The 14,999-nt window shown below is 43.8% G+C and overlaps 1 protein-coding gene across 1 annotated transcript in view; it reads left to right on the forward strand.

Moving 5' to 3' along the window:
* Nucleotides 1-964: 964 nt before the first annotated feature.
* Nucleotides 965-14,999, forward strand: part of CFAP95 (cilia and flagella associated protein 95) — a 33,274-nt gene continuing 19,239 nt past the window's right edge. Inside the window, exons 1-2 of the mRNA XM_089691028.1 lie at nt 965-1,083; nt 11,174-11,285. Of these exons, the coding sequence (XP_089547154.1) occupies nt 968-1,083; nt 11,174-11,285 (228 nt within the window). The 5' untranslated portion in view covers nt 965-967. The remainder of the gene's footprint in view (nt 1,084-11,173; nt 11,286-14,999) is intronic.

Raw genomic sequence — 14,999 nt, forward strand, 5'->3', positions numbered from 1 at the left:
GGGATGGGGACTCTACTGCTAGGGTGTGTGCTGGGGAGGTTGGTCTGTGTTGGGGGAGAGCCTGTACTGAAGTGTTTGTGCTCTGCAAGTGCCCTGAAACTGCCTGTAATGCAAGTGGTTGCTGCGCTCTATTGCAGGATCAAGGGGTTAAAGCAGGCAGGGAGTATGCCACTGATCCAAACTACAACATGTGGGCCAATCTGGACCACTGCAAGATTTTATCTGGCCCTCTGATGGAAGGGGGGGCTGTAATAAGGACTCTGATGTAAAGGGGACTCATGTAAGGAGTAGTCCATTGAACTATGATGCGTTCATTTACAACATTGTATTTCATTATTAGACCTGCGAATATCTGTGAAATATACAATGTGGCTGTCGTACTGAAGTTTGGAGACCCCTGAAGTACATCATGCTAGTGTTACTACAGAGAAATGTCATGCAGAACAACCTGTGGTAGTGGTTGGTGATCCCCTCCCTCAGATGACTATGTGCTCCCACTACATACAAAGGACTGGGGGCAGCTCCTCCCCGCTGCATTCAATGTACACTTGCTGTTCTCTTGCTAATCACGTTGTCTCTTCTTTACAAGCCTGCATAGTAATTGTCAGTGAAATCAATGAGGATGAATCGCCCGCCAGCCATCCATGTGACAACACCAATCCATTCCAGTCACTGTGCAGGGACTACATATCCAGCACTGGCGGCGGAGGGATCCCGAACACATGTAACCGGTTAGCGTCTCTGTCACCATGGAGACCAGGGAAGAGTCCGTATTCCTGCTGGTTTTTTGTTCCCCAAAACAAAACTATCGGGTCACCAGTTTGTTTTTTGTGCTCTCTGAGTTCTCTCTGATTTTATCAGTAATAAGGTGAGTTCTAGTGTGCTCTATGTAGGAGGCAGCAGTGCGGATGGACACGTGTAGTGAATACAGTGCAGTGTCCTGCGCTGCTGACAGGTGTGTACGGCCATGGCCATGTATATGGTGGACGATGTATTCAGGGGGGATATGCTGGAGAGGAAAGGCTCGCTCTACCTGCGATCAAACAACATGCACTATGACAAGCGCACCATGGTGTCTGGCTGGTAAGAGCAAACCTCCTGGCATGACGGGCTTTGAAGGGTTAATGTATCCAGGTCATGGCATAGTCAGGGGCGGACTGACAACTCATGGGGCCCCCGGGCAATAGGGGATCATGGGGCCCCTGTGTCCTTGCCCAAACTCAAAAAAGCCTATGAAAAAGGTACCAGGGGCATCTCATGGGGCCCCCTACTGACCCCGGGCCCTCGGGCAGTGCCCGAGTTTCCAAATGGTCAGTCCGCCCCTGGTCATAGTATGAGCATGGGGATTGGGTTGGATTCAAGCGAGACCTGAATTCAAAACATTGGAATTTGCTGTGTTCAGGGGCAGGGGCGGACTGACAACTCATGGGGCCCCCGGGCAATAGGGGATCATTGCCCAAACGAAAAAAAGCCTATGAAAAAGGCACCGGGGCATCTCATGTGGCCCCCTACTGACCCGGGGCCCTCGGGCAGTGCCAGAGTTTCTAAATGGTCAGTCCGCCCCTGTCCAGGGGTCTATTTACCACAAGGCAAACAAGACATTTGCCTAGGGTGACATTTCTCAGGGGGGCAGCACTGCTCCCTGGAAGAAGAGACAGAAGAAGGGACACATGCGGCATGGGGACCAGGTGGGGCTGCTTGACCATGTATGCAGAGCCTGACTCTCATTCCAGGGAATGTCTGGAGCTGTGAAGGTGAGTGTCTTTCTCTCGCTTGCTGGGGAAGGAGGGGGGGGGGGGGGGGGGTTGGCCGGTGTATGGAGGATGGTGATAGTGGAAGGCTTTCTCCGGGAGGGGGGGGGGTGTTGGTTGATGTCAGGCTCTCCCTTAGGCCTGGGTTCACACTGCTGCAGTGTGGTATACCGCATGTGATTCACACAGGGACCATGCTGGTGCAAATCACATGCAATTTATGTGCAGTGCAATTTGAGCCATACATTTTCCACACCAAAAAAGTGCAGGACCCTTTTTTGTCTGCATCAGAATCGGATCGCATGGGTGTTCACACCCATGCTACCCGATTCTGCACGTTTCATCACGTTTTGCGAACTGATTTCAGGGTGTCATTAACTTAAAATGCACACCCGCAGAAGTTCGTATGAACAGGGTGTGTTTATAATCGCATACAACTCTGTACTGCATCAGTGTGAACCCAAGCTAAAGCTTAAGTCTAAGCCTGGGTTAACACTTGTGCGGTGTAACATACCACATGTGATTCACACAGCAACCGCACCACATTCCTTTGTTAATCAGATGCGAATTCTGTGCGGTGCGATTTGAGCCATACTTTTTGTATGGCTCAAATCACACCACATTCGCACCAAAAAGGTGCAGGACCCTTTTGTTGGTCTGCAGTAGAATAGGATCACATGGGTATTCACACCTATGTGATCTGATGCTGCACATCTCACCATGTTTTGTGAACTGATTTCAGGGTGTCATTAACTTAAAATGGAAAAAAGCCCAGTTCTGTTAGGCCGCATATTTGTGCGTCAAGGGGTTAAACGTTGGATAGAGGCAGGAAGTGTTATAACCTCAACGGGGCGACTTCACTTCCTGTCCCATAGCCAAAACATTAATTGAGGGGGAATCTTTGTTTGTCCCCAGAAGTAGTGTCTCCATTGGAAGATTTCCCCTCTATTCTTGTTTTGGTGACCACACAAAATTTGGGATTTTCTCTCAGTCTCTGTGATAATGGTCACCAGGACAAATAGAGAGATTAAATCTCCCTAATGGGAAACAAACAGGATTAAAAAAAATCTGACAGGTGTTCTAATACTACAAAAAAAGTTCAGTATGAGGGCTGCATTGTGTATTTTACAAATATTTGCTGGTCAAAAAAATCCCCATCAGGGTACTTCTTACATCAGAGTTCCAACCAGAGTCCCCCTACATCATGCAATGCAAGCCGGGAAGGAATGTCTTGCAATGTAAGTTGGGAAGGAATGTGTTGCAATGCAAGCCGGGAAGGAATGTGTTGCAATGTAAGTTGGGAAGGAATGTGTTGCAATGCAAGCCGGGAAGGCATGTGTTGCAATGCAGGCCGGGAAGGAATGTCTTGCAATGCAAGCCGGGAAGGAATGTCTAGCAATGTAAGTTGGGAAGGAATGTGTTGCAATGCAAGCCGAGAAGGAATGTCTTGCAATGCAGGCCGGGAAGGAATGTGTTGCAATGCAAGCCGGGAAGGAATGTCTTGCAATGCAGGCCGGGAAGGAATGTCTTGCAATGCAAGCCGGGAAGGAATGTCTAGCAATGTAAGTTGGGAAGGAATGTGTTGCAGTGCAAGCCGGGAAGGAATGTGTTGCAATGTAAGCCGGGAAGCAATGTGTTGCAATGCAAGCCGGGAAGGAATGTCTTGCAATGTAAGTTGGGAAGGAATGTCTTGCAATGTAAGTTGGGAAGGAATGTGTTGCAATGCAATCCGGGATGGAATGTGTTGCAATGCAAGCCGGGAAGCAATGTGTTGCAATGCAAGCCGGGAAGCAATGTGTTGCAATGCAAGCCGGGAAGCAATGTGTTGCAATGCAAGCCGGGAAGCAATGTGTTGCAATGCAAGCCGGGAAGGAATGTCTTGCAATGCGAGCCGGGAAGGAATGTGTTGCAATGCGAGCCGGGAAGGAATGTCTTGCAATGCGAGCCGGGAAGGAATGTCTTGCAATGCGAGCCGGGAAGGAATGTCTTGCAATGCGAGCCTGGAAGGAATGTGTTGCAATGCAAGCCGGGAAGGAATGTGTTGCAATGCAAGCCGGGAAGGAATGTGTTGCAATGCAAGCCGGGAAGGAATGTGTTGCAATGCAATCTGCATTCAGTGGAGACCCTGCATGTTTCATTAAAGAGAACCTGTCACCTTAAAAACTTCACATTGTAAAAAAATAAAGTTACACCCAAGCACATATCATCCCCCCCAAGCAAATATTGAGGTCCCTCCCACCCGCACATATATGTACATACGAACGTAAACTCACACGTCAGGGGTGCCTACTTGTGACAACGTTGATTGCCATGCACATGTTACATATGGCTGCGCACTCCAGAGTGAGAGCAATAATTCTAGCACAAGACCTCCTAAACTGATGATCTGTAGGGGCTTTTGAATCATCTCCTATAGACAATATAGGGTACTGAAGTTTGTCGCCATTGCAGTGAAAGGGTAATCCTAAATCAGTGCACATTGAGGATATGCCACTGACTCTAGCTGCAGGCCAGATAGAATCTTGTAGCAAGCTGCATGCGGTCTGAGGGCCATATATTTGGAGACCCCTGGTCTAGGGGAACAAGTAAATAACTTTTACATCTTTAACCCTCCTTTCCTGCAGGTTGCCTTCAGGCTATAAGACTGGTCTCGGCCGCCCCTTCTCCCCCAGGTTTTGGTGGTCACAGTCCTTTGTTCTCTGAGGGACAGTTCACCACTGGAACGTAGGGGAGCACCAGCTGTTGTGGGAGTGGAGGATCAGGCAACTATACTTCTTTTCCCATCCCCTAGACCTAAATGAAAATGTAACTGTTGCAGTGCAGGGGCAGATCCATTACAAAGGAGTATTTTTATTTTCCCTGGAGCAGGACTTTAAAAATGTACCTGTTGTGTCTTGAATTGCTCTTGAAAAGTATCATTCACTTCCTGATACGTGATTGTGCCTAGGTACCTCCATTCGGTAGCCAGTATATCTGCAGTTAATGCAGTGTGAGAAAGCACTGTTTCTTTGACTGCTAATTTTCAGTAAATTTGGAGTCAAATTTGGTGATGTCACTACTGCTCTGCTCACTGTTCTCCTTACTGCAGAGGAAGCTTTACCCGAGGGCCTGCAGTGCAAGGATCCCTTGCTTCTGATTAATCAGTTCTGCACAGATCTTGCTGCTTCTTGAAATTACCCTACTTGTCATAAAATTACCTTTCATTAGGGAGGCAGATTTGACATGAGGAAGCAAACCCCTGCTTCCCAAACAAGATTGCCATCTACACAAAGACATAGTGGAGAACAAGGCTGTTATGTCAATTATTTGGAAAAGATCAGCTGAAGGGAGCCTATTGGCAATACTGTGGCTCTTAGAATTTGGGCCAAGATGAGCATTTTTTTTTTGTTAAAGGATAAGTTCACCTAAAAAAAAAAAAAAAGCATATTTTTTTTCAGGTAAAAAAATGTGCATTTATTATTTTTAGTTTCTGGAGCCTCTGAAGCACTGCATCAGAAATCAGCAGATCACTGGTACCATGCAGGTCTCCTGCAGACCTGTCTGTGTATCTGGGTGTCTGTACATCGTATAGAACTACAGTTGTGACCAAAATTATTCAACCCCCAATGCTGTAAAGGGGTTTAGGGACTATAGTGTACATTTGGAATTGTATTCAGAATCAAATCCTACAAGGACGTTGTAACTACCCAAATGCAACTAAAATGACATCAATTGTTTATGTAATACAGTAGTAAATGGTTCTTATGTGGTTTCTTCATTGCCACAATTATTCAACCCCTTAAAGACTACCACTCTGAAGAACAGAGGTTCATACAGGTGCTTTCCATCAGGTATTGAAAACACCTGTGGATGTCACCGAGCAGCAATCAAGCATAATAAGCACCAATTAGGCAGCTTTAAAATGACTGTGATACTCAGCTCCTTCTAGACATTTACTGGTGTGGTTACAAACATGGTGAAGGCAAGAGAATGGTCCAGGAAGACAAGAGAAGAGGTGATTTCTCTTCACAGGAAGGGCAATGGCTATAAGAAGATTGCAAAGATGTTAAACATACCAAGAGACACCTTAGGAAGCATCATTCGCAAATTCAAGGCAAAGGGCACTGTTGAAACGCTACCTGGTCGTGGCAGAAAGAAGATGCTGACTTCGACTGCTGTGCGCTACCTGAAGCGTAGAGTGGAGAGAAGTCCCCGTGTGACTGCTGAGGAACTGAGAAAAGATTTGTCAGATGTGGGTACAGAAGTTTCAGCCCAGACAATAAGACGCACACTGCGTAATGAAGGCCTCCGTGCCAGAACTCCCAGGCGTACCCCCTTGCTGTCTCCAAAGAATAAGAAGAGTCGACTGCAGTATGCCAAAAGCCATGTGGACAAACCACAAAAGTTGTGGGATAGTGTTCTGTGGACTGATGAAACAAAATTAGAACTGTTTGGGCCCATGGATCAACGCTATGTTTGGAGGAGGAAGAACAAGGCCTATGATGAAAAGAACACCTTGCCTACTGTGAAGCATGGTGGAGGGTCAATCATGCTTTGGGGCTGTTTTGCTTCTGCAGGTACAGGGAAGCTTCAGCGTGTGCAAGGTACCATGAATTCTCTTCAGTACCAGGAGATATTGGATGGAAACGTGATGCAGTCCGTCACACACCTGAGGCTTGGGAGACGTTGGACCTTTCAACAGGACAATGATCCCAAGCATGCCTCCAAGTCCACTAGAGCATGGTTGCAGAGGAAAGGCTGGAACATTTTGGAGTGGCCATCGCAGTCACCAGACTTAAATCCGATTGAGAACCTCTGGTGGGACTTAAAGAAAGCAGTTGCAGTGCGCAAGCCTAAGAATGTGACTGAACTGGAGGCCTTTGCCCATGAAGAATGGGCGAAGATACCCGTAGATCGCTGCAAGACACTTGTGTCAAGCTATGCTTCACGTTTAAAAGCTGTTATAACTGTAAAAGGATGCTGTACTAAGTACTAAGATTGAATGTCACTTGGGGGTTGAATAAAACTGATAATGCTGTGAGCACAGAAAAGACATTTGTGGTTATTTCATTATAACTGTTATGTTATATTTGTCTGACCTACAAGTGCCTCTTTAATGTAAATGTAAGCAAGATGACTGAATGATCAAAAGCAATGTCAAACTGGCCAAAACACTCAATTTCAGTGGGGGTTGAATAATTTTGGTCACAACTGTATATCCTAACCCTTGAATTGTATCATAACTGTACTGTCTCCCTTTATAATATTATGCACCACACAGACTGTTGGTGTTATATGAATCCTGCATGATATAATATCAGGACTTTTTTCATCCGGAACCTACTGGAAGGGGGTTCCTCTACCTCCGGTGCTAGCCCCTTGCCTACCACTCACTGCTGTCACTTGTACACACAGAAGCATAGCTTATGTATGTACAGGTGACAGGTTCCTCTGCCGGTAGTTCACACGCTGTTTTCCCAACAGTGTATACCTCTCTCTGTGATGTGCACACAGCCCTCCCTGCTTTGCATGAACCTGCACGCAGCCTATACAAGCCGCAAGTTGTAGCTGCCCCTGTCTCCTCTCTATGGTACTCTCTAGATGGAGGAGAGAGGATTTGGATGAGAAGGGATGCTTTGTACTGGAAAGGTGTGGTAGGTTTATTTGGAGGAGAGCTCTGTACCTGGGGTGGGAGGGTTGCTGAGAATTTTAGGTAAAATGACCTGTGAAATATGCAGTTGTTAACTCTGCACCCTGTACACAGCAAACTCCTAAGCCTTGCAGCCTGTACAAAGCACATTCTGAACACTGCATCTTGTACATTGTGCACTCTGAACCTTGCACTCTGTACTTAGTGCACTCCTAAGCCTTGCACCCTGCACGTAGCTCACTCCTTAGACCTGCACCCTGTACGTAGCTTACTCCTGAGACCTGCACTCTGTACGAAGCTCGCTCCTGAGACCTGCCCCCTGTCTGTAGCTCACTCCTGAGACCTGCACCCTGTACATAGTGCACTCTTTGACCTTGCACCCTGTACATAGCACACTCTTGAGTCCTGTACCCAGTACATAGTGCACTCCTGAACCTTGTGCACTGTACATAGCACACTCCTGAGCCTTGCCCCCTGTACACAGTGCACCCCTGAGCCTTGTGCCCTGTACATAGCACACTCTTGAACCCTGCACCCTGTATGTATAGAATGTAGGATGTCTTTTTGCTGGATTGGGGATGTTTTTTTACTGGATAGGGATGTCTCTTTGCTGAATATTTTGGGATGTCTCTTTGCTGGATTGGACTGTCTCTTTGCTGAATGTTTTGGAATGTCTTTGTTTCATTGGACTGTCTTTTTGCTAAATATATGGGGTTGTCTCTTTGTTGGATTTGGCTATCTCTTTGCTGGATTGGGTATGTCTCTTTGCTGAATATATGGGGATGTTCTCTTTGTTGATTGGGCAGTCTCTTTGCTAAATTGTTGAGGAAAGTGGAAAGATAGCGCTGGATCTGTTGGTTTATTATACTGGTATTGTTATCTTAAGTTATTAATGTTGCTGTAAATTATCTGGTTCCTGGGCAGGTAGCTTCTACACCCCAGAGGACCTCCACGGTCTCCTTGGTTTGTAGTGTAGTGTAAAAAGAGTTTAAATTGAAGAGCCACACCACTGCTAAGAGGTCCAGATACAACTTTATTCCATGAAAGGTCAGGGGTATATTTCAACAAGTGCCCCCTTCATCAGGGCTTGATTCTTTGCTGGATTGGGCTGTTTCTTTGTTGAATATATGGGCATGTGTCTGCTAGATTGGGGATGTCTCTTTGCTGAATTGGGCCATCTCTGTTGAATATATGGGGATATCTCTTTGTTGGACTGGGCTGTCTCTTTGCTGGATTGTGGATGTCTCTTTGCTGAATATGTGGAGATGTATCTTTGCTGAATATTTTGGGATGTCACTTTGCTGCATTGGGCTGTTTCTTTAGAGATATGGGGGTGTCTCCTTGCTGGATTGGCCCGTCTCTTTGCTGGATATATAGGGATGTCTCTTTGCTGAATATATGTGGATTTCTCTTTGCTGGATATATGGGGGCTGTCTCTTTGCTGAATATATGGGGGGCTGTTTATTGTTGCTGGATATGGGGGGGCTGTCTATTCTTGCTATAGTGGGTCTATTATTGCTTTTACTTCAATAACAAATTCTAGGGGCTAATGCTAGCCCCCAAATTATACTTGGTTCTCAGTACTCTAAAGGGGGCAATTCTTGGGACGGAGACAAGCATGACTTAAGGGAGAGGGGTGAGTTAATGTACCTTTTCTTTGAGAAAAAAAAGTCATGTATAATATAATATATATATAAATAATATTGTAAACAGAAACACTGTGGCCCCAATAAGTAATGGATAGACAGAGGAACAACTGATAAAACAAATGGATATGTTTTACAAAGCAACATCAGTGGGAGACAGTAAGCTAACCAAAGAGCATCTACCAAACCTTCTCCACCTCCTCTCTGGTAAAACTGGCCATCAATGGATACATTTCTTTTATTCAGCTCATGAACTAGACAATATGGATGTAGGAATCTGTACCATTGTATTCAGGCGCCATGGCACCTACTGCTGCTTGAATACCAAGCAATGACTGCAATTTTCCACCCAGGTGGTCAATTTTTGTGCAGCCAAGTGCTACAGGATTTAGCAGAGTGCAGCTCAAATTTGAACCATATTTGGCCAGCTTTAGTTTTTTTCATTCAGCGAGCTCTCTGGAATCCCTGTATTCTGACAGTGGCAACGGACACTGTCAGCATGCACTAATCATCAGCTGCAGCCAGTCAACAAGTTTTCCAGTATGCCTGTTCAGCAGAAGGTAACCAAATTTTTTTGTCGGGGCAGGGGGGGGTTTGTTGGCCACACACAGATCAAAATGCGGCTGGTGCAAATTCGGCTGTTCCTTTCGGAACTGGTGCATTTCAAGTTATCTTTTGACAGGTTAAGGCTTCTAAAGGGACCAGCTTAGGCACTACCCACTGGCCAGCCACAGAACTTTATTCTGTCCCAGGTTGCTCCATGCCTTTCATAATCCTAGTTTTCTCACATTTTACCATGCAGACTTGACTTTTTAATTGTAAAGCTAGGCAGATTACTTGTCATGTGTATTGTTAATGTTTACATATTGTTTATAATGTCTAAAGGCTAAGTTTGCCTTTAGAAACATATTATGCGTCCTCTGCCCTGCTGACCCCCCGTATACTTCCCTACTGACCCCTGTACGCTCCCCTGCTGACTGCCTGTCTTCTACCCTGCTGACCACTGTCCTCTGCCCTGCTGATCCCTGTCACCTCTCTGCTGACCCCTATCCTTTTCCCTACTGATTCTTGTACTCTCGCCTGCTGACCTCCCATCCTCTGCTCTGCTGACCCACTACACACTGCTGCTGACCCCTGTTCTTTGCCCTTCTGACCCCTATCCTCTGCCTTACTGACTCCTGTCCTCTTGCCTGCTGACCTCCCATCCTCTGCCTGCTGACCCACTGCACATTGCTCTGCTGCCCCCTGTCCTCTGCCCTGCTGACCCCCTGTATAATGCCCTGGTGACCTCCCATCCTCTGCCCCCTTGACATTTTTACTGCACCACCACATCAGACAGGCTAGATCCAGCCACGAGTAGCATTATAGCTGTGAAAGATCTCCCTCTGATTGGTGGTGCCATGAGAGAAGTGCTTCTGCAGTTCACTTTCACTGTGCCAGCGTGGAGATCAATGTGCCAGCACTCTATCTATCTATCTATCTATCTATCTATCTATCTATCTATCTATCTATCTATCTATCTATCCATCCATCCATCCATCTATCTATACAGTGTACTGTGTATGGGCTGTTTTCACTGCAGAAGGAAAACTGTTGTCACTCAGTGTGAAAAGAAAAGCATATACAATAGTTCAGCTGGCAGAATCAGCAGGTATTTGCAAAATATTCTTGGGTGTAACAAAGAGCTTTGTCTTACAGTTATGGACTGTCTGCTTCAAATAACTGATTTTATCATTTGATCTTATTTCTACTTTATAAGCAACCATATGCTGGTGTTGTGATGCTGCAAACTGATGACGCACGTCTTTGCTTTTTTCAGCCTGCTTGCAATCAACAAGACAGCCAGGTTCTAAATTGTGTAAATTGCATCTAATTTATACTATCGTGTTCTAAATATTTAGAGCGCTTCTAAGTATGTTTGATGTTTTCTAACACTTGTTTTGCTGTTATAGTCAGTAGTGCAACCCATTTATCACTGGTACTGAGTCAGTAAGTTCCATTTGCTTATATGGCTTCATAAGTCTGTGCAGCTAAACACCTACAATTACACAAACAACTATGTATTACATTAAAATACATTTCAGTGATATATATTTTTGTTTGCGACTTTAACTTTTGTTTCCATTTGGTTTCTTTTCTACACTAAGGCATCAAAATCGTGAAGCTGAACCTAAAGACTATGACGTTAGTGAAGTTCCTTTGGGCAAGAAGAATTTATGTCATTCTTCATATAGGAGATTTGGAAATGCAGATTCAGAGGTAAGTAGAAATATGACTTCATATAGCTACCCCCCTCCCCATGCACATTTTGAAATTTCAGTACATTTCTGTTATAATTCAAACCTCATAAGGGAAGACTGCAGGAAACAATCTTTTTAAATACTTTATTTCTTTATTGGGTGTTTTAAGATAAATCTGATAACATTTCAAGCATACAAACAACAATGTAACATTCTAGTATTATATCTTGTGTAAAAGAATGTTCTTCAGATATCGTATGTACTCTCCAGCGCCTCAGGATATGCACAGCCAAAAGGGAAGCCAAGGGTACCAGGACAGTGACAACCAAAGGAAATGTTCCAGGGGTGCAGCCCTCCTCAGATGAGGAAATCAGAGAAAACAGGTGGCGCACACACCTAGTGCATTATCCAAGGTTTATTGTAGGAATGAAATAATAAAAACATACTCACAAATGAAGCATGTATCTAAAAAGCATAGAAAAATGACAATGGCCACAACGGCAGGCAAGGTGTTCTCACTGTCAGTGCGGTCAAATGGCTGACGCGTTTCGGGGACGAATCCCCTGCCTCAGAGCTGATGACCAGCGAGGCTCTTTCTGTCCAACCTCTGATGACCAACCTCTGATGCTGATGTATGGACAGAAAGAGCCTCGCTGGTCATCAGCTCTGAGGCAGGGGATTCGTCCCCGAAACGCATCAGGATTTTTACCGCACTGACAGTGAGAACATCTTGCCTGCCGTTGTGGCCATTGTCATTTTTCTATGCTTTTTAGATACATGCTTTGTTTGTGAGTATGTTTTTATTATTTCATTCCTACAATAAACCTTGGATAATGCACTAGGTGTATGCGCCACCTGTTTTCTCTCTATCCAGTGGCTGATTTCCCCATCTGAGGAGGGCTGCACCCCTGAAGCATTTCCTTTGGTTGACACTGTCCTGGTACCCTTGGCTTCCCTTTTGGCTGTGCATATCCTGAGGCACTGGAGAGTGCATACGATATCCGAAGAACAGTCTTTTACACAAGATATATAATACTAGAATGTTACATTTGTTGTTTGTATGCTTGAAATGCACTAGGTGTGTGCGCCACCTGTTTTCTCTCTAAAAGACTGTTCTTGTTTGTAGATATGTAGATATTTAGTAGTTCTACTTATGCACAGAAAGTCTTATCATAAATAAAGGGGTCGGGAAGCATTACACCCTAAAAGTAGAACTCAAGCTAAAACCATGTTTTGTTTGGACAGAGTGGGTGTTGCTGTCCCCTTTCTCTGGCAGTGGTAGCCTTCCCAATTGTTTGCAGCTTGGCCAGTAAAAATCTAGCGTTGGGCTTCCCACAACTGCAGTGACCTCCCACATACTTCAGTGAGATGTACCCGTACTGCAAGTGTAAAATCCCAATAAAGTCTGTAGGATATTAGTGTGCAGGTGTGGGTCCCGCATGCGAGGCTTTCTTATTTCATACCAAAGGCAGTTGGCAGTTGCCTCCCAAAGACATTTATTACTCTCATTGACAACCAACACAGGGGCATTTTTTACTCCTAATAAACACTGATGTCATTGCAATTTTGTATTTCCTCTGTAGCATATTTTATTCCCATTGACCACTGGTGCATGAGCATTTTTACTCCTACTGACCTCTTAAGAAAGGACTTTTTTTTTTTTTACTACTAATGGCCAGTGATGCAGAGACATTTTTTTTTGTTTTTAACTTACCTATGACCCCATGCCATTTTATTATTTTAAACTTGTTTTTTGCACCAGGACATTTTTTTACTCCTACTGCCAACAGCCCTCAGTCCCCCAACAGTCTGATGGACAGTGAGCTGGCCCTTTGTGTAGAAATGTTGATGACCCCCACATTGGCATTACCAAATCAAGTATTCCTTGCTTCCCATCCATAACAATTGCTGCCCCAGGCTGTTAGTCTAGGTAAAAAATTCAAAAGACTACAGCTCCTCTTTGTGAGTGTGTTAAGTTTTAATTGAACATTTGGCATTGGAACACAGGGGATGCAGCCCGCCTTTGGCTTACATTTAAGAATTATGTTAGTATACATTGAAACCCTAGCTACAAAATCTCCTTATTACAGATAACCTGATGTTCTAGAACACCATCTCCATGGCCTTTCAAATATAGAGGTCAAGTATGAAACAGAACTAAACGAAATACCTGTGAGTAAGTAGCTCAGCCTGACTTTGTCTGGACCATCTAAATATCCTATTCCTATAGTACATAGACAAACGCAATATGTTTATATTTAGTACATAAACCATTGCAGTATTATTACATTATATATTATATTATATACAGTTAATAAGTGTGTGTATGTGTATATATATATATATATTTACAGTATATATATATATATATATATATGTATATATAGTAATAGTTGTCATCTTAGCAATAAATGACTACAAAAAGGAATTCCACTTATTTATTGCATTTCAGCCAATGAATCTAAGTGTTATCTCTGCCTAAAATACAGGAAAATATAAAGACATAATTGTTTCTAACCTTATCTGAGTTTTCCCTTCATTGTCTTTTGTTAACACTAGGGGGAGTACTAACACTTGATGCTAAAGAGGGTTATGATTACTCAGCTCCACATTTATTTTTAGTAGAGTTGGAACAAAGAATTGTCCTGTAAAATATTTTATAAATGTGCTAAGAAATATGTGGAACTGGCTAATTTTACAGTTTACTGCAAATGATTGAAAACATTCAGATGTAGCATATTATTAAGAGATGAAAATGTGCTATAATGGGATCTAAAATATCTTGGACTGTGTCTAAGTTTTTGTTGTTTTCAAAAAAATTTCTGTATTTTCTATGCTGGTTTAGCAAAGATTTTATCTGGCTCGAAAATATGTTCAAGTGTATATAAAAGTAGCAATGAATTTCACTTATTTGCTTCCTTTTGGTCTGCCAACATGTCATTGAAAGCATTTTTGTTATATCTATTTGATAGCTGATAAAAAATACTTGGTGATCTCACCTGAAATCCATTGGTGTCCTGTGCACTCTACAGTCATATCTCACGCAGTCTTAGGTGTCTGTCCTGGTTACCTATGTGAACTACAGAACACCCTCTGTATTAGAGAGGGAGGTTTTCTGTAGTCCTATTCACTTCCTGCCATAAGGTGACAGTGCTGCTTTCCCATAAATATAGTGTAGTGAGTGAGTATTTTCACCCTAGAAAAGGAAATGTGTTACTGACAAAATCACTAGGTGAAAATAAAGGGGGAAAAAGCCCAAAAAAGAAATCTAATGCAGCCACCACATCTAAAGACTGATAAGCTGCAATATAATATTTTTGTTTTTGGGTTTAGATACTTTTTTTTTTTGACAATTTTGTATATTAGTTATGAGGGGCAATGCCAAGCTGTAGTTTCTAAACCGAGCAAAATCCTCTCTTGTATTAAAAGAGGTATAGACTCCAGAGAGAGAGATATCATATTACCCTGTACACATCATTAGTAATACCTCATCTGGAATATGCAGTTCAATTTTGGGCACCAATTCACAAAAAGAACATTGGGGAACTGGAGAAAGTACAGAGAAGGGCAACCAAACTGATAAGAGGCATGGAGGAGCTCAGCTATGAGGAAAGATTAGAGGAACTGAATTTATTCTCTTGAGAAGAGGAAATTAAGGGGGATATGATCAACATGTATAAATACATCAGTGGTTCATACAGTGAACTCGGTGTAGAGTTGTTCATCCTGAGGT

Source organism: Staurois parvus, unplaced genomic scaffold (assembly GCF_062004578.1).
Source record: "Staurois parvus isolate SC_StPar_1 unplaced genomic scaffold, SC_StPar_1.0 ptg000549l, whole genome shotgun sequence".
Taxonomy (NCBI): domain Eukaryota; kingdom Metazoa; phylum Chordata; class Amphibia; order Anura; family Ranidae; genus Staurois; species Staurois parvus.